At 45.4% G+C, this 24,846-nt stretch overlaps 1 protein-coding gene; it reads right to left on the bottom strand.

The window, feature by feature from the left end:
* Positions 1–321: 321 nt before the first annotated feature.
* On the bottom strand, positions 322–1,223 carry GSTUM_00010457001 (uncharacterized protein). XM_002841302.2 has 2 exons: positions 927–1,223; positions 322–857 (listed from the first exon to the last, which is right to left on the bottom strand). Exons 1-2 carry the CDS (start codon positions 1,103–1,105, stop codon positions 677–679), a joined length of 360 nt encoding a protein of 119 aa, XP_002841348.1. The 5' UTR covers positions 1,106–1,223; the 3' UTR covers positions 322–676.
* Between the last annotated feature and the right edge of the window lie 23,623 nt (positions 1,224–24,846).

Raw genomic sequence — 24,846 nt, 5'->3', positions numbered from 1 at the left:
GAACCAGAGACATATGGTATGATAACCACTATTGTCATTTGCCACAAGTCTGGCAGAGCGCATCCACTTCGGAAAGAGATATACAAAGGACCCATCATAGCTTTGCCAAACCACTATCAAAATATTCGCAGGTTTAAGACTACCGTACCGTAGTAGTTGTGAATAGATATAGCCTAGCCACGGGCTAGGGCCTCTCCGTCTTCCGACCGCACTAACTATCAGAGCTCAAGAATTTAAAAGATCAGCACTTGAAACTATGGCACTGTAGGCCTCGAGCCAGTCGATGTTGCTCTCTACTAAGAGTTTATAAATCACAATATATCACTCGAGATTGTCATAAACTAGATTTTCAAGAATTATATTCATCCCCGGCGCTCCACAACTTGACAGTGGGCAAAAAGAGCGACAAAAAGAGCGACAAGAAAATTACCCCAACCGTATATGCCTTCCGCCTGACAAAAAAGAAAGGGAAATCATTGTTAAAACCAATCCCAGCCACTAACGGTTCCGAACCCAAACCACCGCTAAATTGTCCAAGCTTGGGAAATGCACCACGTTCCAAAAACTCCCGTTCTCAGCTATTGTTGGGAGAGGCCAAAACGCCCGGTCTCCCGCAATCCATTTCCAAGTCCAAGAATCCCGATCCTACACCCCCTAAAGCAATTGAAGCACAAACTTAAGAGCACTCAGGCCTAATAGTAATTGCCTGGCAAGAGTTGGCACCCTGGGCGGAGTCGGCGCAGAGAGTATTGCACACGACACCGGGCTTGACGAAAACCCTGTACTCCTGCCCGATAAACTTAGTGCGCCATTGCGTGGTGGAATCAGTAACGGGAGCATCGGCTTGATATCCGGCACTATCCAGTTCATAATTATTAGTGCTACCTTCTCAATCGCACCCGAAGGTGAGAGTAGTGGGGACAAACCGGCATGCACAATGGTATTGCCCATTGGGTTCGGTGCGAATGCAAGAAGTGGTGATATCGCAGCGATTGTTGGGCGGGATAGGATCGCACTGCTCACATGACGGGCCGTGAGCGGGGACGGCGGAGGTCAAGAGGAAAAAGCTGAGGAGGGTAAAGACGACGGCGAGTATGGACTTCATTTTGTTTTTATAGCGAGCGAGTGGTTATAAAGTTGGTTGAATTGGTTCTCGAAAGTGAATGCGGAAGGCGGCTTGGGTCGAGTTGATGAGGTGGGATGTTTGCGGATGCGGGTGATGGTGAGGAGGAAAGGCTCTCTGGGAGGATGGGAGAGGGAGAATTTATACATTTCTCAAGTTCGGGTAAAAGCACTCTGGGAGTCTGAGGAGGACTGAGTCACGATACCATCCACTATCATTAGAACCAGGCTCAAGTGATCTCACAAAAATCAAAAAAGCATAAGGCAATCGAGTCGATCCTAATCGGGCGGGGCGGTGATCCTAGTGACTCCCACAAACAATATCACCAGGCCTTCTTTACTCGAGTGTGTGGTTCTGTACGCCTTTCCATGTTTCCCTGAAGGTGCGACAACATGAGAGAGTTGACTGCAGCCCAATGTCTAACCTTACTCGTATAAGCCCATGTGCGGGCGATATGCATGGCCATCCACCCATGTCTCACCATCATGATCTGCCTCTGGAGCTCTCATCATACCACCAAGGATGCCACCGCCAGTACCACACTCTCCACCTATCCATCCTCCCTGTCCGAGTTCGGCTTCCTGCAGCGCGTGTAGTACAAGCACATAGCTATCAAGAGAGCAAGCAAGCAAGCTGCTTGCGGCAAACTTTACAATGCCAGAATACAGTACGCAGAAGCTATGGTTTTGATCGAATACAAACCCATCATCAACCTCTCGACCAATCGCGATCAGGACCAAAGCGACCTCATCTCCTTCTCTCCAAGAACCACGAAGGGCGAGAAGAAGAGAAAAGAAAAGGAAAGGAAAGAAAAAAGAAAACTTCAGCAATCCAAATATAACCCTCTTGGATCCCGTTCTGAGAATTTGTAAAGATCAAGAGCGGGAAAGAAATCCTCAAAAAAAAAGCTTTGCTTGGATGTGATCTGCGACAGTTGAGAACCGGATGTCACGGGGATGTGGGGCTTTAGTTACCTGAGCAAGTAATCCGAGTGCCGTACAAGCACGCTACTGTATTTGCGCCTTACAACACATTGTACAAGTGGCTCACGATTCCCTGCTAGAGGGTATGGTAGTGTTATAATGCGGCGGGACATAGCTATTGCCGCACTATCCAGTAGTCCAAATAAACTTTTTTTTTCCCTTTCTTTATCCTAGTATATACTGTACGAGTACAGTACTTCCCTTTCCATTCCTACATTCCTATCATACCTTGTCTACTTCCGCCACCGCATGCAGTCTAGGATACCGATCCCCTCTTCGGAAAAAACACTCGAACCCCCAGTAAACTTCCATCTTTGTCCACTACGGTACGTTGCACTGTACATGTGCCATAGGACCCAAGTATCCTGTCGCTGCAACGTGGTACAAGCCTGTCCGAATGTGAGACATCGCTGGGCGCTATATTTAGCACCACCTTACCCCACGCCCACCTGTTGGCATTTTTCCAGCAATTTCTACTCGAGTACGGTACCGCAGTTCCGCCAAGTTCCGAAGAGTTGGGTTTTATTACAATGAATGTGGGAATTTTCTCGGTCCTTTGAGCACTCTATTGGTCGGGAGGGGTGGGAAGGGGCTGCGGCCGGCCTGTCCTGGGCCTCCGGGTGCGGTGGTACGGCTAGTGCGGAGGGATGTACTCGTACTTGTATGATACTAGTACTCATACAAGTAACAAGAGTACGAAGTACCTTGGATTATGGGCAGGGTTTGACTTATCGATAGGTACCACGCGTGATGTGGTACTGTACATCTTGGGCTGCGATACCCCAGTAGCTCGAGTTGCGGTGTGATTGGGCTTGTCTGTTATTTTTTTACCTAACGTACTTTTACCGTACCTAGCCATTATGAGACTGTGCTCAATACGTGGGCGAGTTGAGTCCTAGAGTATGACCCTGGTACCTTCTGGTACTTCTGGCCACAGTATCGTGCTGGACTCCCACAATAACCCCTACCACCCCGCAGCGCCAACTATGCCACAACACCAACCCCAGTCTGTTCACCCATCCCTCCGGGTCCTCCGCCTATCAATGACCGCCAATGACCAAAAAGCACAAGCTCCAAAAATCTAGAAAAGGGAAAAAAATAACCCCAAACCGCAATAACCACCCGGGAACCTCCTCATCTGAAGGGTGAAAAGAGAGAAAATATAGCCAGGAATGCTATCATACGTGAAAAGATACACCCAAAAATATCCGCCCATACAGTACTTGTATCATTCTAAAATCCAAGCTCTAAGAAGCCAAATGACTCGGATAATACAGGAATTTAGCCTAGGGCTGAAAAAAAATAGCAAGATTTGTACTGGGGAATTGGTTCTCATTGGCTCCTAGGTCATTCGGCCAATAAGGGAGTCAAAGTTTCTGGGGTCAGAATTTTTTGCCTTCGTCTGACCTATTTCCCCCCTCCAGGAAAAGCGCCAAGACTAGCCAAGAATGGCTCTTTCCATTGCACCCACGAAATTTTGACCAGTTAAAACCCCAGCAGGCCTCTCTTATGCTCACCCCTACCTGAGTACAAGGATAATAAGATTTATTAAATACAAGTAGGGTGCGGAAATAAGACATTACATGCACCAAATCCCTTCAACTTGAAAAGGTAGCGGAAGGGGTTCTCTCCTCCTGGGGCTGAAGGCTTCTGCCGTTGATACGCCTCCATTCCATTCTACTCGTACAGTTATTGGTCCCAAGATGCACCTTTTCTGGGCGTGCAGCAGGGAAGTGAAAAGTGAAAAAGGGATGATTGGCAACGGTATTTGCACTTTCTTCTGCTTTCCTTCCCTTTGAAGGCCTGTTTGGGTGTTGCGATGACCGATCGTGGATGGAAAGCAACTTAAGCTTTCTTTTCCAAGTCATTTTCTGCGGGCGCAATACTTGTCTGGTTCAATTTTTACGGTGGAATGGAGCTACGGTAAATGCGCAGCAGTCTCACGCCCCCGAGGCTGGCACTCGCATCTCCGCTGGCTAAAAAATCGCAGGCACGAGCGAGTGGTCAGACTTCCCCCCGGCGAGCCGAAGCATGATACTTGTGCTTGGAAAGTCCAGGGTACAAGTCGGCACTGCCCCCTAGCCAGGGAAAGCAGAAGTACTCTCGTACTCTCATACTTGTACTAGTACGAGCACTTGTACCAATTACCCTCCCGGCCACCACCCATCGGCATTTCCTTTCCGCCAAAGTCAAGGAGCTGAAAAAAACAAAACTATCCCGGAGCGGGAGTTCCTACAATGCGCGCGTGCCAACAACCCTCTCAGACAACGCAACTCCTCGCGGAGCACAGTGTATATACGAGGATAGTGTAACTGTATACTCGAGTAGTGTTCATAAGACTCACCGAGTCATGATTCTTAACGACGGTACGAGTATTTCGGACGAAAAGCCCCCCAACTCACCGCGTTCTTCGCACTACCGGTATTATATGGTCACTTGAGCAAACCTCAAAAGTGCAAATTGCACTCCCCCGAACATGTAAGCGCAAAATGCCTCCCCCCCCCCTTCATTCGTATATTCATTCAGCCTAGGAACGGAACAATTGTTCCGATCTTATGCTGTACTACTCACTCACCACCCCTCACTCCCAAAAGCGACCTGCAATTGTCTCACCCACATTTACCCCATCGCGGGACCAACAATAAGTCCTCTATTAATGACTCGTCCGGACGGACACATGTTGTGTCTTGGTGGAAAGCACACAAATGTGCCGTCGAAGCGATTGATCTCAGTCCGAAGGGCTAATCGATCTCCATTACAGCAACAAAGGCATAATGTTGAACTTGAACTCTCACTGGTGAAGTTGGGGGAATGGGTGCCCACCGGAAGGTGAAAGCGGGAAGGGGTGCAGAAAAAAAGTGTACGGCGGGAGGCAAAGTGCTTGCTGGGAGAAATGACAACCCTTGAGCAGGCCTGGATCATGGAGCGTGAGTTGTTGTGATACGGAATTGCTGCGCACGTATGGGGAAAGAAAAAATGGGGAGCGGGATAGGGACCAAATTTTACAGGTTGCGAGTGATGGGTTATGTAGTTATTAATAATCGGCAGACACTGCCAGCAGGTATGATAACAGGAGTCTGATTCGTAGTTTGGATCAAATGACGGAAACACCGGAATAAACGAACAGGATTCGAACGATTCAGTATCCAAAATATCACAGAAATCGCAAAAAAAAATAAAAAAATACAGTGACAAGCCCCCCCCCTCCTATCAGTATTCATCCCTCCACCTCCTCGCTGGTGCAAACCTAAAATAATCACTAACATCTAAACTCCACCCCCGCCAGGCAATATTTCTTGCCCTTCTCCTCCTCTCGCTGTCACGAACACCATCATCAGCATTCTCCTGGTCCAAAGCCCTCTGTAACTCCGCTCCTCTCGCCGTGACATTCTCCCTACGAATCAAGTCCAGAGAGTCTAGGTCCATTCCGTATTCATCGCCAGGATAATGATATGCACCCCTCAAAGCCGGGTGTATCAAGTCTAAGTCCGGAAGGCGGAATAGTTCAACGTGTTCGTCGGCCATGCGGACCGCTTGGAACCGTACTCTCCTGCTCCACCATTTAGTGTACTGGATCAGGTCGTTTGGGGTTATGAGTTGGTTCGATATTAACAGGGAGATGAGTGCCCTTAGTTCGTCCATCCTACGTGGATTTGAGGGTGGGGGTGTTTGGTGGATTTGGCTGTAGAGCGTTAGGTCATTGAGGAGGTAGGTGCACCAGGTGGGGAGTTGCCAGGTCGCAGCTGGCGGGGGCTCTACTACGTCGGGGAAGTCGTCTTCAATCCGTTCCAGTCGGGCAGGTGGAAGCGGTGGGGTTTCCAAACTCGGGGGACGTCGAATGTAGTTTCCCACAAACGAAGTGGCTCGTACGGTGGCTCGTAAGATAACCCCCGGCGCAGCGCCAAGAGGGCGAAAGACGGCGTTGAGTGCGTTGGATATTATGTGCTTTGCGGTATCCCTTCGGGGGCCGGTGTAGTCTATAGGTATACCCGCGTCTTCACAGACGTTCACAAGCAGCCGAGATAGTTCGTTTTGGAGCTCGTTTAGTTTAGTGAATTTCTCAACTTCCCCAACAAGCTGGTGGACAATCTCGTCCATGTTTCTGAAACCGCATTGTCGCTCAACTCCAAGAGACGCCAGAATCTCGCCTTGGGCCAACAACGGTCCAATCTTGACTTGTAACCTTTTATACCAGAACGGTTCCTCGTATTGAACCACCCCATCCAGCTGTAATCTATCAATGACTCTCATTGCCTCCGGGGTCTGGTATATCGACTCATTCGTATACGCCGCGTAGTTTTCTCGCATAACTTCCAAGTTGAGCGCCGCTCTCCTACGACCGTCGAGAGCCTCAAACTTCGACACCTCCTGCATTAGCATGATAATGAGTGTCTCGGTGCAAACGCTCTCCCGGAGCCTGCGGGTCGCGTCCCTGGCGGCCTCACCATCCTCCCTATACCAATCCTGTAGCTTCTGCATTCTTTCTTGTTCCTCAGGAGGAAGGGAAATATACCAAGTGCCTCCCAAAATCTCAGCCACCGAACCGTCAATTCCCTCCCTCAACTCCGTATCCATACCGTCATAGTGCGCCTGAATTAGCAGCAAGAACCGAGCATACACCAATATGTTCTGCCTCGGATTATCTAACGCCTCATCCGCGAGACCGAGACCACCCCTCTGGTCAAACGAATGCTTAATTAGACTGCTCACTGCGTAATTTGACACTGAAATCTCCTGATAAAAGTTCCCATTACTCCTTAGCCTATTTCTAATTATTCTTGGACCGAGTGACTCCCGGAGATCCTCTATTCCGGGTTCTTCGTCTTCTCCTGAGGATGGCGGGGGGCGAACCCAGCCGGGATACTCCATTCCCATTTCAGCGAAAGACCGCCTTATTTCCCTTTCCAAGGTTGCCGGGAGAAGTTGATGGGTCGGGAAGAACTTGTACCTTTCCGAGTCCACAATTAGCCCGTCGAATACGGCAGAAGGTGGCTCGGGATTCCTCCTGTTGGAGGCTTGGGCGAAAGCTAGCTCCAACTGGTAGGTGCCAAGAACATTTCCCTCCGAGCTCAAGACACCTATTTCCGGATGCGGTCTGAAAAGAGCGGTCTCGGTGGCCCATGGGTGGACTTCTATATTTTCCATGTATCCATAGTGGCTTAGTCTCTCCGCCGTGCTGCTTGCACTCATTATTTATCCTAACCCAAGCTCAATTTCTGGATGAGTGGATTACTTTACCTACATTCTCGGAATCTCACAAGTGAGAAGTAGTCTATAAGCTAAAGCGATACCAACACCGGTTCCAATGATATATCCAAGAGCTCTGTCGTCTTCCTCAAAACCGGCTGAATTCCTTAGAGTCCTAGCCCAGTTTCGTTGATCGTTCCGATACACTTCCAATCGCATCTCATAGGTTTCTCTCGCTCTATTAGCTTCCGCTTCGCTCAGATTGCCTAGCGCGGGCATAATCGGCCTCCTCACCCCTCCAGTTCTCAAGGAATGTAATATAGGCAGATGCTGGTCGCCGGCAACCATCCACGATATAAAATCCTCGTAGCCAAAAGAGACTCTTTGCTCAGCCCAGCAATCTGGAATGGTAAATCCGGTTGGCAGCCCTTCCTCATCTCTCCCCGTCCCCATATATTCGGGATAGGGAATGAAATGATAAGATCTGAGAATCGTATCAAGCAGATCCCTAAAATCAAAGTTCCCAGAAAAGCAAGGGCATGACCGATTAGCATAGTCAACAATATTTGCGTGAAGCCCCAGTGGACAGTCTCTTGGGCCGCGCGGGAAATTGAGCTCGTCTGGTCTATCGACATAGAAATGGTCTGTCGGACCAACGTCTTTGAAGCTAGGGTACCGCAAGAGTGAGTCTGGAAACTCTCTGAATGGGCGCCGCCGAGGATAGGATCCGTCCGGTCCGCGGCTCCCTCGGTAACAATGTTCCATTGTGGCGTCTAGCGCGGCGATTCCTCGAGGTAGGTCTAGCCAAATCTTTGTCCGAATTGGATTCATGAGGAATCTGAAAAACCGGAGGAACTACATCACCGGACTCCAGGTCAACAATGTCAAATTTGGCAGCGGGAAAATTTGGTGCCCGGGAATGAGGATAAAAATACCCCATCGAAACTTTCTGAATTGGATGTCCTCAGCATGTGAGCAACATGAAAAGTAGCCGCACAATATCTATCAACTATTTTCGAACATAAAAACATTAGTAAACGGGCTAGCGAGCATAGCCAAGGCAAAAATCACCAGTAATAGTCAAAATATTAATCAACTCCCGGTCACTCTGAACGTAAACACTCTGTTTCCCGTCTCCGGTACTTTGGGTCTCCCGTTCATCCCTTTCCTCGACATCAACATCGAGCTTCCTCACTGTGCCCCTCTCGAACTCCGGCGGGAAGCGCAGGTACTCGACGTGAATCGCAATACCCTCACGCCACTTTCGGCGCTGAATATGCAAGCCGCCCCTCATATAAGTCGTGGAATAGAACCTGAGGTGGGTTAAAGGCGCCTTTAATCAATTTTAGTGCGGGGTCTGATATCAACAGGTCTCATAACCGATATCGACCCGACAACCAAGTCTTGGTGATTCGCCATGAGGTCCCCAGAAGCTCTCGTTTTGTACCCGTTAAAGCAATCAATAACCCCAGTACGTATGTCTGTATGCCACCTCACTGGTCTACAAAACTGATAGTTCGAATCGAACTCCCGGAGCATGTAGATCGAGGTATCCCAGCCAGCGCGATAGTACCTATCCAGAATCGGTATTGTAGGGAATGTGGCGTTCTCCATGCTGTATTCCCTGTAGCTATCGAGCTGCGCTTGGACCGTTGTGTCTTTCCGGTCCCTGATACCGTCCACCACCGTTGCAACGTCTAGGTACTCCTCGTCTGTTAGAAGGGGAGTCATTGGGATATCACGATATTTCTCCTCCCTCCGCCGAATCTGCCTCTCTTCTAGCACCTGTGCTAGCCGATGCTGCAATCTCCAGTCAAACTCATCCCCGCGGGTCCGCCAAAACCAGAGCTCAAGAGGGTGGACCCTGCTATTCTGAATAATACGAAGATAGGAGAGCGTGAAAACGGCCATGAGTAGCGGGATCACGGCAATTGACACGGAAGGGTACAGCACAATCTTGTTAATGGTGATAGGAACCCACAATTTGAGCCAGTACAACGTGCGTAAGGGATACTGCGCATCATTCGCCCAGATATCCCAAGAGAGCAGGAAGAATGGAGTGATGTAATGCGTGAAAAGTTCGTTCAGCAGAAGCTGCGCCGCGACCGGTTTGATAACCATCCAAGCATACCTCCCCAGGCCATCGCCGAAATCTGAAAGGGCGATTGTCTTCAAAGTATCCAAATTGAAAGCGCCACTCCTGTAGGCTTTCGCCGCCAGGTCGATATAGAGCCTTGCTTCGTTCATGCTGAGCAGCTAGATTGAATAAATAATGCAGACAGATGCCGAGTGATAAAGGGAAAGGGAGATGATGTTCGGGAAGTTCCCCAACCCGTGAGTAGCAGGAGTGCCGCAAATTAATGCTCTTTGATAGGAAGGTGATTTCCCCAGCTGCGAAGTATGACTATGATCTAGGATAACGCCCACTTGCCTACCGAGATACTAAAAACATATTTAAATTAGTTTTGGAAAAGCCAGTATAATCAACCGTCCAAGATTCAAAAACAAAATAGAAAAACCTCCCAGGATCCCTCACTTAAGCCCATGGCACACTCTCAAATAGTGAGACAGGCTCAGAAAGAACTACGCAAAGACTTCAAGAATAAGGTTCATAGCCTCTTTGTCTTTGTAGGACCCCACAAGATCCGTCAAAATTCTCGCTCCCTCGATCACTGCGCACTCGGCAACTAGGTTCCAAGCAACCCAAAGCAGGATGATGGAGAGTGGATATAATACCTGCAGGTAATTTTGCAGCAATAGAAGGGGCATTTACTATTGGAGAGAAGGACCAAAGCGTTGACGACTCTCGCCATACATGCCTTGTATCTTTTTTAGTCAGCAGAATCATACCCCCCAACAGCCCAAGATCCACCAACACTACTGGTACCGTACTGCATCCCGTAAACACAACGCTGCATCTAAAACTCAAAGAAGAAACAGCGGCACCTGGTGTTCTGGCACACATAACCTATTGTTCAACTCACAACCCATTGTTCAACAACCACCGAAAAAAGAAAAAAAAGAACAAAGGGATAAAATGATAGTACCGACAACCTAAACAAAAAGTAAAACAGAGGACAAAGATTCCACAAATGATGATAAGGGTGCGGACAAAAACGTACCTATATACGCACCCACTGTACATAGGAACGGATGCTCTACTACGGGACTGAGCCAACTTAATCAAAGGTGCATGCAAAAATACTATGATAACCAAAGTTAATGATGATATTGGAGTACCCTAAAAGCTCAAATATGAGAGAGATGCGCTAGGACGTTGTAGTCGCCTTGGCTCTGCTGGTAAGGCGCTGTGAATATTCCTTTTGCTTTGTCTCAACTGAGGGCTCTCAAATAAGTTATGGTAGTTAACCGCTCCAGCATGCTTTCCATGTCAGCCCTCGGATGAGCTTTTATAAAATACATGAATCGACAGTGAAGAGACCAAAGGGTTCAAAGTTTGGGTTTTATTTTGCCAATTAAGCGGGTGCTGGCGCAGTGTGGGTAGTTCGGACAGAGTAACCGTGGGTTTTAGTTGTAGCCGGTAGGAACTTGAGGGGCCCCGACAGAAACTGCATGATTTGGTGAAAACACGCAGGATGTCAGCATGCCGCCCCCAGTGAATGAATATTATTACGTGCTTGTGGCAGTCGGGGGGAGGGGCGGGTTACTGTACAAATATTAAGAAGTGAGGAATAGTGTCGTTTTGGGGGTAAAATGCACAAGTCATGATGAGCTGTGTCGCTGTAATTTATAATTTAACAAGTACTGTACAGTGCTGGTATGATAGGATGCGGCAATTCAGAAATTGGGGACCAGAAGTGTCTGCGGTACCGGTAGTTCACCAGAAATTTCTCGACTGTAGTATGGGGAGCAAAAGGCAAGTGAAACTATCATATCGTGTGCACACCCGCCTCTGGGCCGTTAGGCCGATCGAGGGTTCTGGCATCGCGAAACCGGTGTGTCTAGGAAGAGAACGGGGCGAGGGTTCGCCAGACTTGCGGGTGAATATCGTAAAAGGAGGGAAAAGGAAAAGCCACAATTGACAGTACCGGTGCCGGTTCTTGGGTAAATTTGAGTCAGGGGGGTTGATGCGTTGAGCACCCCGGTATTTGTCAAATTGGCCAAGATTTTTTTTTTTTGTTAAATCGTAGAATCTATTTGCTTAAAGGTGCAAACCCCCACTATAAGAGCACAGTCCGGCTAAAGCATGGATCCTAGATACAAGGGCACCTCTGCAATAACCGCCCCACACCCCCGATTTAGTCCTTAGACATGCTGGTCAAAAACCCCCTCCACAGGCCTAGGGGAAAACAAGCCAGCCCAAGTCCCTCTGGTATGGGACCAACCGCACATCTGCCCCCATGAAAGTTTTAAACAACAAAGGATTGCGGCAGCGATTTGGACAATGTTGACTTAAGCAGGGCAAAGATGTAAAGATGAATTTCAATATCTGAACTGGAGAAGTATTCTCGCAAAGAACAACAATAGGTAATAAGAAATGGGAAAGACTGATATGATCCAAATGCGAGTAACGGAGGAAAGAGAGACAGATTGGATAATGAACGAAAACAACTATCAAGGAAAAACAAGCTGCCTTTTATCCTTCCCTAGATCATACTAATCTGCTTCCACATACTTCCAGCGTATGCCGTGTTCTCCATCACGTTCAGTCTCACTATTGCCCATTTGTGCCGCTTCGGCCGAGGGTAAGTGAACTTGACCGAGGGTATGTTCTGACCGAGGATAGTCGGTATTTCCATATGATAGGGGTAGCCTCCTAACATGGAGTCGTCGTAGGTATCGTCGCAGATGTTGTCACATATGGCGTTTGATGTGTAGGACTAACCAGTAGTCAAACATAGAGGCGTTGGAGTAGTTGATACCAAGAGGGTTAGGGTTGTGAAGTCATTGCCATAGGGGAAACATGCGGTGAGCAGCTAAGAAACACTTCCGTCTAACAGAAAGCTCCTTCTGCACAAAACAAAAAAAGCACAAAACAGGACCGGCAGGAGCCAACAAGAAAACCCACACTGTATTCTCTTGAGAAAAGAAACACAAAAGGAACCCAACAAAGGAAACCACCTTGATAAACCACATTCCCTATTTTTCAACTGGTCCAGCCATGGCTAGCAGCTGGGAATATAGGGAAGAACCATGATGCATTTGCTTCATGTGATGAAGGCAACTGACCTGGACGTGCTGGCCCCCAGTGGAGTGATCACTTATGGCTGGTCGGATGGGGGCATGACTGGAGGTAGCGCAATACCAACCACACATTGCTGAGTAACTCAGACATTGGTAAAGTAGTAAACCCGACCGAGTAAAAGAACCCAGAGGGGCAGAGAAGTAGTCGCAACCTCATACAGCTTAGCCGAGGTGGCCACCATGGAGGTAGGGGGAGGACAGGAACCACAATCTGGCAGAGGGACCCAAAGTCCAACACCAGAGGGGGTGAAAATTTCGTTTAGCCTCATGACGAGGTTTGGTGTCCAGGCTTATGAAGCTTCCAAAGTTCAGCACTGGAGAGGGAATCGTGAGGTGGTAGAGCGTGGTGTTGACAACTGCCACCACCTTCCCAAACAGGAAGGTGAAAAGCAGGGTCAGGAAAATAGCGGAAGAGAAGCTTGTCAAATTGGCCAAGATACAAGTACTGTACTTGTACTTGTACCTCTCCTAGAAGAAAAAAATGAGATCAAGTGTTGTTGGGCGCATATCGGAAGCCACCACTCATTTGGAATGCTCACCAAATAACATTGACATCCATGTGAATGATGCAACTGTGTGGCAACGAGTTCCAAATGACCAGTGAGGCTCGCGTCCGCCCAACATACGAGTAGAACCACGCCCCGAGTCTAAGCACTGACCTAACCATGATAACTGGTAATCTACCGGTAACAGGATATCCCTTAGTGATGAGGTGCTGCCCATAACCATACTCTCGAAGAAGAGGTGCCGAGTCACTCCTCAAATTTGCCTCCTCACTAAAACTTGCTGTTGAAAGTACTGTACTCTAGTAGATAATGCGTGTCCTGTAACACAAAGCAAGACATAACTCTTGCGTCCCGCAAGCATGGGTGCTCGGATGTTAGAGGGCAGGTAAACATATCAATTGGCTGTTTCTGTATCCGCCTATCATATTAGATAACTGGTCACTCGTGGTACTCGAGTACTGTAGGTCCCTAGTGATTTAGCACCGGGGGTGCGGGGAAGCTCCACGAGTACCGACGAGTTCCAAGCACACCCCTTTGCGCTCTGGAGAGAAGGGCAGTCTCAAGCCCCCCCGGCTTTTCAATTCCTTACATTCTTCCCCCCTTTGGAAATTAACTTATATTGACGATTACTGTACTGTACCAACGAATACATTCAATTCCTACGTCCACACAGCATAATTTACCTTCTTTCTCAAGCGCCTACCGATCACATAGCCAATCAACAGTTGAGCGCCCATTCTGAGGGACTCCTCTCACACCAACGGTATCTTCTCCCATCTTAATAGCATGGTTTAGGAACATCTGTTCTATATACAGTACTTGTATTTGCGCTTACAATCATTAATGTCGGTAGCTATGGCTCTCGTACTGCAGCAACAGCAATAACCAAGGCAACACAGGTTCTAATAACACCATCGGCTCGGGTAACATCATCCACAACTATTGTTGCCATCACGGGGCATGGATTTGTGCAATGCCTATACACGCCCAAATACGAGGAACACAGGGATCGGGTTCATAAACCAGTAGAAGTAATTTGCATGTGAGTTGCGGAACATCCAGAGTATAAGGAGTGATTGGAAATAAACGCATCTGGCGTTCTCTGGCTATCGGCAGACCCAGGCTGCGGGAAGTCCGTCATCGCTTCGTTCCTCGTGAAACATTTGGAGAGCCGGACGGATGTTAAGCTACTTCTTCTCCAAAGATGACAGCGAGGAACGGAAGAGCACAACGTTTGCTCTTTGTGCCATACAACACCAAATTTTCAAGAGGAGAACAGACCTCATTGAATTCGCAAAGGAGGAGTTTAACGCTAAAGGCAAGGAGTTTACCCGGGAGGTCAAGCTTTGTGGAATATTTTGGTTAAGGCGGTGACCGAGGGACGGTGTGGCGAGGAAATATGTGTTGTAGACGCCCTGGACGAGTGCGAGGAAAGGACCCTAGATCAGCTTATCGGTCGTGTCGCCAGTCTCCCCCGCTCACAGACTCCCGACATACCTTTGAAATTCCTAGTTACAGGTAGCCCGTATCACAAAATCGAGAGAGAGCCTGGCCTATCCGCAACGATGATCTGGCTGAAAGGGGAGGACGAAGACAACTCTATAACAACTGATGTCGATCGCACCATAGATGAGGGAATCAAGAACCTAGAGTCATACTGGGGACAAGCTAAGGAGCTAGAACATTTGCGAATTCTCCTCAAATCTTCGGCCGATCGGACATTTCTTTGAGGATAGTGAGGACGATTTGGTGGAGGAATTTACTAATATCGTTTCCACTGCGCCGCGCGATATAGCAGAATTGTACTGTACACCAAAATTCTTAACAAAAGCAGACACCCAGACAAAGCCCGAAAATTCCTCAATGTTGCGGCAGCGGCTGTCAGGCTGCTCACACCCCGAGAAATGAACGCAGCATTCAAAATCAAGAGGGAACACAAGTCAGTCAAGGACCTCGGTCCTATGTGTGGGTACAGCAGTCAATGATTGACTCGCGCAGCGATAGAGAGAAAAACTAAAGGACAATGTAGGAACTGTCGCAGGATGTGGACAAGAGCATGAGGTACGGGAAAAAAAACTTTATTTGTTTGTTTCTAAACTAATGGTAAAGACAGGTGTATAAGTAAAGCATAAACAATGTATCCTGACCATTCCATGAATCACCACACCTATCCTATCTCTCCAAGCATGCTACCCTTTCCTCCATACACTCCCGTGATAACAAAGGAAAGACATGTCTGGAGAATCTCCTGTCAATCTCTGAACCTCCACATTAATCCATTTAACCTCTGAACTCTCCTCTAGACTTCCGAAACCTCCACAATCTATCCCAATCAATCAACATCCATCTAGAACCTTCAACACTCGGGAATCTTCCGGCTAACTTAGACAAGTCGGTGAAAAATTGGTGCGGACTTTTTGTTCTGGTTATTGATTCGAAGATCTACCTTGTTCACCAGACCGCGAGGGGGTTCCTGATTAAGGGTTCTTCATCACGTCAAGGAAACTGGCGGTACACCCTTTGCTCCAAGGACCCCAACTTTTTATTGGCTGGCATTTGTGACTCTTACCGTCGTAACTAACTCCAGATCGACGTGTGAGCGCAGAGTGTAAGTTAGCATCTTCAACACTACTACAGGACGGTAAAATGTTCGCTGATTTGCGGGCGGATACAGGAGGTAGGGGGCTCAGTATAGAGCTCAGATGATAGAAGTTGATAGAAGTGACGACTAATTATAGAGCCACTAGTCGGCATAGCTTGTACGTAAATGGTGAAAGTAAAATTAGGGTGTAGGAGAATTGCTGACAGAAGGTCGTGACATGTCATTGCACGCAAGAGGGCAAGACCAGCGCTAGTTTCTGGAGTATACAGCTACTGACCGCGGCTTCACTAAGTGTCCCGGAACGTGAGCAGATGCGATTAGCTGCGGCTCTAGGGCTAGAAGCTTGCTAACCTATAACTCCTTGAGCCTCGTAGATGGTAAGTGAGCAGGGTCAATGACGACCCTGAGATAAGAAAATTACTGACACCTGACCCTCTAAGTGTGGCATTGGGTAAGTAAACAGAATCATCTACGGTTTTGGGACATGAAGATTTCTAACCTCTGACTTGCTGAGTGTTGAAGGTAGTAAGTGAGCAGCATCAACCACCGTTCTCGGACAAGAAGGCTGCTGACCTCTGGCCCGTTGAATGTTGTAGCGAGTAAGTAAACAAAATCAGCCATGGTCCTGAGACGAGAAAATTGCTGACCTCTGACCCGCTGAGTGTCTCAGCGGGTAAGTAAACAAGTCGGCAGTGACTAGAAGATTGCTGACCTCTGACTCCCCGAGTCCTGTAGAATGTAAGCGAACAGGATCAACCTTGGTTTTGAGACAAGAAGATTGCTAACCTCGGACTCGATGAGTTTTGTAGTATGTAAGTGAGCAGGATCAATCACGGTTCCCAGACGAGAAAATTGCTGACCTCTGGCTCGCCGAGTGTTGTAGCTGGTAAGTGAGCTGGATCAACCACTGTTTTGGGACCAGAAAATCGTTGACCTCTGACTCGCTGTGTGTTGTAGGAGGTAAGTGAGCAGTATCAAATGCGGTTCTTAGACGAGAAAATTGCTGATACTAGACTTCTTGCTTTTTTCAGGTTGTAAGCCGACCTGCACCCTCTTGGTCATTTCTTGTTTCTCCCTAACCGCCATATCCCCCCCGCCGTTCTAGATTGTATGTGTTCAACAGCCCTTAGCGTTCTCGTTAATTCCCTTGGTTTAGCCTAACTTTACACTTGGTTTCAGTGTTCCTAACCGTCCGGGGGTCCGGCTGAGCTCCGCGGGGGGACGGCTATCTGTAGCGTCCAGGGTGGTCAAAGTGCATGACGTCCGTCTTGGGGTCGGACGGCGGGCCCTACGGGGTGAAACATTTCAGTTCAGGACAGGAGGGTTGGACAGTGGGGGATGGTGGGGTACGATGGATGACAGTGGAGGACAGCCGGGGATAGCACGAGTGATGTCCCAGGCTAATTGCATTTTTTGAATCGATATCAGGGATATTGGGATTGACAGAGTTGAAGGAATGGTAGGTTATTATTTCATAAAATCTCCTTTGTTTTACCTTGATTCACCATATTCGTTACTCGAATCTGGAGCTTTTCTTTAGTACCGACATGAAAGCAATTACTCCAATAAAACACTATAGCATTGGCCAGTGACTGTGAGGAAAGCCAGGATCGGGAACGGCAGGGGGCAGTGGGGGACCACAAAGGAAGGCAGGGGACGCCCGAGACGGGACGAGTGATGTCTCATGAGGTATAGTAAATTGTTTCGGGGTGTATGATTTCAATTCGGCTATCATAGTACCGGAGGTCCAAGTACTACGACTACAGTCCCCTACGAGGCTGTGGACAAAAATCACCGTTACTCGTGCCAAGGTTGTGGCTCCCCAGCCACAACTCCCTGTTGCTCGCACGCTCACAAACCATGGGCACACCAGAAGAATGCCCTCCTGCTCAACGATAATTTCATGCTCAACGATAAAAGCCGGTTCCCCTCTTATTTCACCCCGCTCATAGTTAGGAAAACCAAGTGCAACGCAACAGGATTTTTTATTTTTTATTTTTTGTTTAACTTATCACATGTATATAATGCAAGTTATTAATTATGTTTTGTTTCTATCAATGACATAGATATAGGAAGTGTTGGCACACTGTTTACTAAGCCTGCACCATACATAGGTGCCTAACACAGAAGCTGGCTACTTTGTAAATCAGAAGAAGACTACTGGAATGATAGTCAACAAGACTTAAGTTTCAGAAAAAAAGTCTATTCAATTCCATAAATTGAGGACTATCAGTTGAAAAATATTAATGCATTCTCTGATGACAAGATATTTAATTATGTTTGGAAGTAGTGTGAAAGATTTCAGAGTTAAACAGTATTTCTACTTGTTAGATTCTTAGATACAGTTATGATCAATAAGTCTGTACACACACCACACCCAAGTTCACCTAATCCACTACGCAAAGTGTTTTTACACAACCCTTGCTCAACCTGCAGACTTTTGAAAATCTTGTTTTTTCACAGTACCAAAAAATGACCCCTTCATAAGCTTTTGGTACTATTATAAGTGGAAATTGGCAAACTCCCCAGTAGCAACGAAAAAGAACTAAATTTCCATGATAGAGGCCAGATTTTCGAGGCAATAAGTTTGGGTTCCAGTCCATTGGCTGTCACAGAACAATTTAGGTGTACATAGCAGAGTGTCTACTGTACCATTAAACAAGCATGCGAACTCAACCACTTTAGTTCCAAGCCCAGAACAAGTCTTCTAAAGAAGCTAAATCAACAAATTATCCGCTGCTTACTTAGTCTTGTAAGGAGTTTCTCAAATATATACTTTCACAACCTTATTCAGAAGAGTTATAATGTATTCACAAGGTGCTAATCACCTTATCAGTGAAAGATACGATAATTCAGCAGGAGCCTACTCTATCGGAGGAGGTGAGAGCTGAGAACTAAAGGAGGCTCCAATAGTGTACTGAGAAAATAAAGAAGTAACTGTTTAACTAAGTATATTGAAATACTGTCTGTCAAAGTCTGCCTTTTCCATCATAGAATCAGGTGGTCTTTAAATTCACATATCTGTTCATCTCTAGTATGAACAAAACTAATCAAAGGTATCAAGCAATATACTTTGGTAAAACCTCTTAAGTATTAAAGCGATACTTAAAACAAAAGATAAAACAAAATCACGTATCAAAGCGATACTTTAAAACAAAACATAAAACAAAACCAAGTATCAAATGATACTCATAATAAACCAAGTATCAAAGTGATACTTAAAACAAAATATAAACAAAACCCTTAACCCAGTACCTGTACTGGTTATAAGAGTTGTACCAATGTATACGTTAATACTATCTGCCGCCCTCTTGGGCCCAAGCTATGTTGTAAATAGAGACAGTATAACGTGTTTGCAAGGTGCTAATCACATTATTGGTAAATGGTACGATAGTTGACAGATGGCCTGCTCTACCAGAGAGGAGGCAAGAGCTGGAAACTAAAGGAGACTTCGAGAGTGTACAAAGAAACAAAGAGGTAACCGTTCAACCAAGTATATTAAAATACTGTCTGTCGAAGTCTGCCTTTTCCATCGTAGAAATAGGCGGTCTTTAAATATACAAATCTTGTTCATGTCTAGCATGAATGAAACTAATCAAAGATATCAAGCAATACCCTTTAGTAAAAACAAATCAAGTATCAAAGCGATACTTAAAACAATTCATAAAACAAAACTAAGTATCAAAGCAATACTTAAAACAAAATATAAAACAAAATCAAGTATTAAACAATACCTAAAACAAACCAAGTATCAAAGCGATACTTAAAACAAAACATAAAACAAAACCAAGCATCAAACGATACTTAAAACAAACCAAGTATCAAAGTAATACTTGAAACAAAACATAAAACAAAACCACTTAACTGAGTACCCATACCAGCTATAGCGTAGTTGGAGTACCTGTTGGTCTAATTAATGATAGATGCATTTGTAGTTCTCTTCCTTATCAGATTCTTCTACTATACTCACAAGTTAGTACAATTATATCTTTAAGTTATTACTTTCAGTTTATAATTTATATACTTTATCTTTTAAGCTTATTATTTCTATAGATAACTAATGGACTTTCTTTATTCTACTTCCTAGATGTTACCAAAGTATTAGGTAAAAACTAACTCTACTAGTAGTATGCATTGAGAAGACTTAGGCCGAAATCTTTGGTATAGATGGAGATTGTCTAGAAAGGCTCAGTAATGTTCTTTTCATTTATAACTACTAAGAACTCACTTGAGAGAATAGTAAAGATATCATAATAAAGATTCAGTGGTTGAACAATGATATATTGTTAAGATCTTTTCTCTATTACTTAATAATGTCTGTAAAACTCAGGAGGCGCTTTGATATTTATACTCCATATCTGAGTATTTACCAACTACTTCTAATTACTATATAACTAAGTATCTTTTCCCAATCTGTATGCAATGATCTTTGGTCTTAACAAGTACAAATACTGTTTGATCCTAAATTCTTACACACTATCTTCATATTCTTATTAATAAAATCTTCCCTATCAGAGGCTGCACTTTTATCTTCCAACCGATTGTCTCCAATTTATAGAGTCAAATAGACATTTTTCTGAAACTTCAATCTAATTAACTACTATCATTCTAGTAGTCTCTTCCAAATTCACAAAGTGGCCAGCTTATATGTCCAGTACCTATACGTAATGCAAACTTAGTAAACAGTTATAATGAGCGCTCCTTCTGGGAAGATGGATCCCGAGGTTGTAACTTCAATAAGATGAATTCTTCTGGGAACAAGTATAATAAAATTTCAAAGTCTTAGCAGTAGAGTTTGAAGAAACAAAATAGTAAAACTTAATATTGTTAAGTAACAGCTTTACTCAATTAAGTCCTGGTCTCAAGAGGTAGTTGATTGCCAGAATAGATGAGAACTGGCATATACTTAAGTAGATTTCATCTACTATCAGTTGCTCCCTATTACTACTCTGCGCTCGTAAGTATCCAACTCCCTTGGGCTGTCTAGCTAACCTCTACAGATTAGACCAAAGATCTTCTGTAGCAAATTAGACTACTCTGTAGTTTGACAACATTCATCTAACAGAAGTGTTGTAGCCACTACATCCACAATGTAACTGCAGGAGTAAAAACTCTTTATATTATGAACATGTCAGTGATGAGCTGCCATGCCTGAGTGGATACAATACCAACTATGGAACTCTCTACCCATATACACTTACTTAGTCTTCTACAAGCATCTGCAGTCCCTGAACATCTATTCAGTTCTACTCTATTTTATATCATTTTGATTAATAGCTACATAGCTCCCCTGATAGACCCTTTCAGAGGTTGACTACTAATAGGTACTACTTATAGTCAATCCTCCTAGAAGTACAGTGCCTCATCAGAGGTGTTCGTAATTTGAGATATATTTAATTCCAGTTATGCCATAAGACCGTGGGGTGGCGTTCTCAATAGTACTCGCGCAAGTATACGATCAACCCTCAACTACTACCTCTCAATGATCAATGGTTAATAATCAATTATCTGCTATTTATATTTTAGAGTAAAATAATAATAAATAAGGCTAGCTAATACTTTGTATAACCTCCCCTTGCTTGTAATACTATAGCTACTTTATCAGGCATTGATTTTTACAACTTTTCAAAAAACTCCTCAGGAATTGTCTCCCAAACTAAAAGTAATACTTGTGCAAGCCTCTTCTTAACAGCTTCGTTTTCTCCTGAGGTATCTCTAATCCTTGAATACTGCTGGTGTAATCGCTTTTTAAGCTCAGTCTATACATGCTCAATAGGATTTAAATCATGGGAGTATGGGGGGTGTTCCACCAATTTAATAGAATTTCTTTCAAACCATTCTATAACACTACAAGCCTTATGAACAGGAGCATTGTCTTGCTGAAAAAAAATATCTTCAAGTTGCATACCAAAGGAAATCATTTGATGAATTAGAGGAAAAAGAGGTCTTCTTAAGAGTCTAATATACCTGATTTTGTTGATATTTTGGGTAATAGGAACCAAAGGACCTTTTCTCTTACCCCAAAAGCACTCCTATACTATAAGCGAAATATCCTTATCCTTTTCCTTTGGGTAAATACAGTCTGCAAGCCACTACTTCCCAGGTTTTGTAACCGGTACGGGTACTCGGTTATTGGTTTTGTTTTATGTTTTGTTTTAAGTATCGCTTTGATACTTGGTTTGTTTTAAGTATCGTTTGATACTTGGTTTTGTTTTATGTTTTGTTTTAAGTATCGCTTTGATACTTGGTTTGTTTTATGTTTTGTTTTAAGTATCGCTTTGATACTTGGTTTGTTTTAAGTATCGTTTGATACTTGATTTTGTTTTATGTTTTGTTTTAAGTATCGCTTTGATACTTAAGAAGTTTTACCAAAGTGTATCGCTTGATACCTTTGATTAGTTTCGTTCATGCTAAGACATGAACAGATTTGTGTATTTAAAGACCGCCTGTTTCTACGATAGAAAAGGCAGACTTCGACAGACTAGTATTCTCAATAATACTTGGTTGAACGGTTACTTCTTTGTTCCCCAGTTCACCCTCGAAGCCTCCTTTAGTTCTCAGCTCTCGCCTCCTCTCTGGAAGAGCAGGCCACCTGCCAACTATCGTATCTATTATCAATAACGTGATTAGCACCTTGCGAACATGTTACATTTTTTTAACCTCAGCAAGTGGTTAAGAACCTGTCCTTGGATTTAGGCCTGATCAACCTATCGATATCCACCTCAGAACGCTAGCGGAGAGAAGCGGCAGAATCACAGTACATTCGGCTTCATCTCAAACCCAAGATAGAGTCTTTGACGACCAGGAGTGGGAAGCAAATCCCACGGCAAGACCTTACAAGGAAGAAACAACCCCGGCGCTCTGCTAAGGAGCCGGGCAATCCTGCAAACACGGAAGATACACAACCTCCAGGAGAATTCCCTTCTACTCCAGCAAAGAAGCCTTCCTTTGAACCTCCAAACGACCCCGAATCTAGTAGCAAATCAGATATGGCTAGCACAGGAGGAGGACCTTCTGGAGGAGGGAAATCTCGGGCAAGGCCTGAAGAAGAGGAGGCACCCGCAGCATTTGAACCCCGTAAGTTTAAACTCCACCTCCCAGCGAAGTTCACAGGCGAAGGGAAAGACCTCAAACCTGAAGCCTTTGAACGATGGGCAACAGAACTCTCACACTTCCTACTCTTACAAGGAAAAGATGTGGAAGACCCTACAACCAGACTTATCATTGGATCATTCTGTGAAAGAAAGGCAACTGACGCATACCACCAATGCTATAAGGATTTCGGCGGGAATGTAAGATTAAGAGGATCTACAGTTCTCGATTACCTGAAAGGACGATTCCAATCCTCTATAACCAACGACCTCCTATACAACAAATTCAACCAGCTCCAGCAAGTTAACGGAACGCATGTCAAGCGAATCACTGATGTGGCTACGGACTTGATAATGTATAAGGACCGAATGGAGAGAGGAAGCATCTCCAAATACATCCTGAAGCGACAATTCTACGACACCATGCACCCTACCCTCCGGCGAGAAGTAGAACCACTCGAGGAAGATGGTGATGATATTGCAGTAATAATTGCAAGAGCAGAACGAAAGGACGCCATTCTCCATGAGACTAAGGCCTACAAAACACAGACATCCTCTAGTAGGAACAGCCAGCCACGACACAAAGCCTCCAGCAACTCTGGAGATGACACCCCACGGGTTTTCAAGAAGAAAACAAAATCCTCCAAAGAATCGAGACGGGAAAAAGGAGAATGTTTTGAATGTGGAAAAACAGGACACATGGCAAAGAACTGTCCTACAAAGAAAGGAAAAGGAAAGGCAATTAAGCAAGAGGCATCGGCCAACAATGTTGAAAGCGATAACGCCCAATCTAGTGAATATGAAGAAATCCATATCGGATATATCGATGTGGAATGCAACAGTGTTCGACCTCCGGCTACATTCAAAGCACACACTGCTCTGGAAGGAACAATCCTAATCAATGGCAAAAAGGCTTGAGTCCTATTCGACACTGGCGCAATCGGAAGAGATATGATCAGTAATGCCTTTGTCGCTGTCCATGGACTCCCCACTCAAGACCTTAACCAACCCATACCAGTTAATATGGCAATAAAAGGATCACGATCCACAAGCCATAAAACCTGTAGTGCAACCATTTGGCTTGGTTCTGCAGTCCTACCCCCCCAGGAAATGCTGAATGGAAACTTAGCCAAATACGATGCCCTAATAGGCATGCCATTCCTAAACCGCCACAAAGCTATAATCAGGTGTGGGGAATCAACCATCGATTTCCCTGATCAGAAGGTCAGAGTCTCATGCAAGCCAACAAGCGGAGAATACCGAGCCGCAGTCTGTGAAGCAACTACCCAAAAACTATTGGATGAATACTCTGATGTTTTCCCTGATCAAATGCCCGAAGAACTACCACCTATGAGAGAGGTGAACCACCACATCCGCCTCCGAGACCCCTCCAATCTCAAGAACCAACCCACCTACTCTATTCCTGACGCATACAAAAGCCCACTTTGCGATTGGATCAACCAACAACAAAGAAGAGGAGTCATCTACCGAGCAGAAGCCCCAGGTGCCGCTCCTATGTTTGTTCAACCCAAAGCAGATGGCAAGAGAATCCGCCCCTTGGTTGATCTCAAACTACGGAATGAAAACACAGTTATGGACAGCTCCGCTATCCCAAACCAAACCCAGATCCTAAATGCAGTTGGACGGGCTAGATTCCGTAGTAAGATTGACCTAAGCGATACCTACTTCCAAACAAGGTTAGACCCAGAAAGTGAACGCTACAACAGTTTCAAAACACCCTTTGGAAGTTTCATTAGCCGAGTTATGTTACAAGGTGATATGAATGCACCCGCCACCTTTATGCGAATTATGGAAAACCTCCTAAGCGAATACCTCCACCATTTTGTTTGGGTCTACATTGATGATATTCTCATCTGCTCGAATCACCGCAACAGAACACGCCTACCATATAGGTTTGGTTTGTACCAAACTTAGGGAAGCTAAATTCTACGCTAGCAGAAACAAATCAATCCTGTTTGCCGACAAACTCGATATTCTAGGACATGTTATAGATGATGAAGGAATACATGCAGCCCCAGGAAAAATGGCCTGTTTAACGGAGTGGTCGACACCCCGGAATCAAAAGGAACTCATGCGATTCCTAGGACTAGTCAACTATATTGCCCAGTTCCTACCACACCATGCCACT

Source organism: Tuber melanosporum, assembly GCF_000151645.1.
Source record: "Tuber melanosporum whole genome shotgun sequence assembly, scaffold_7, strain Mel28".
Lineage (NCBI taxonomy): Eukaryota > Fungi > Ascomycota > Pezizomycetes > Pezizales > Tuberaceae > Tuber > Tuber melanosporum.
This window is presented reverse-complemented; position numbering and strand designations above follow the sequence as displayed.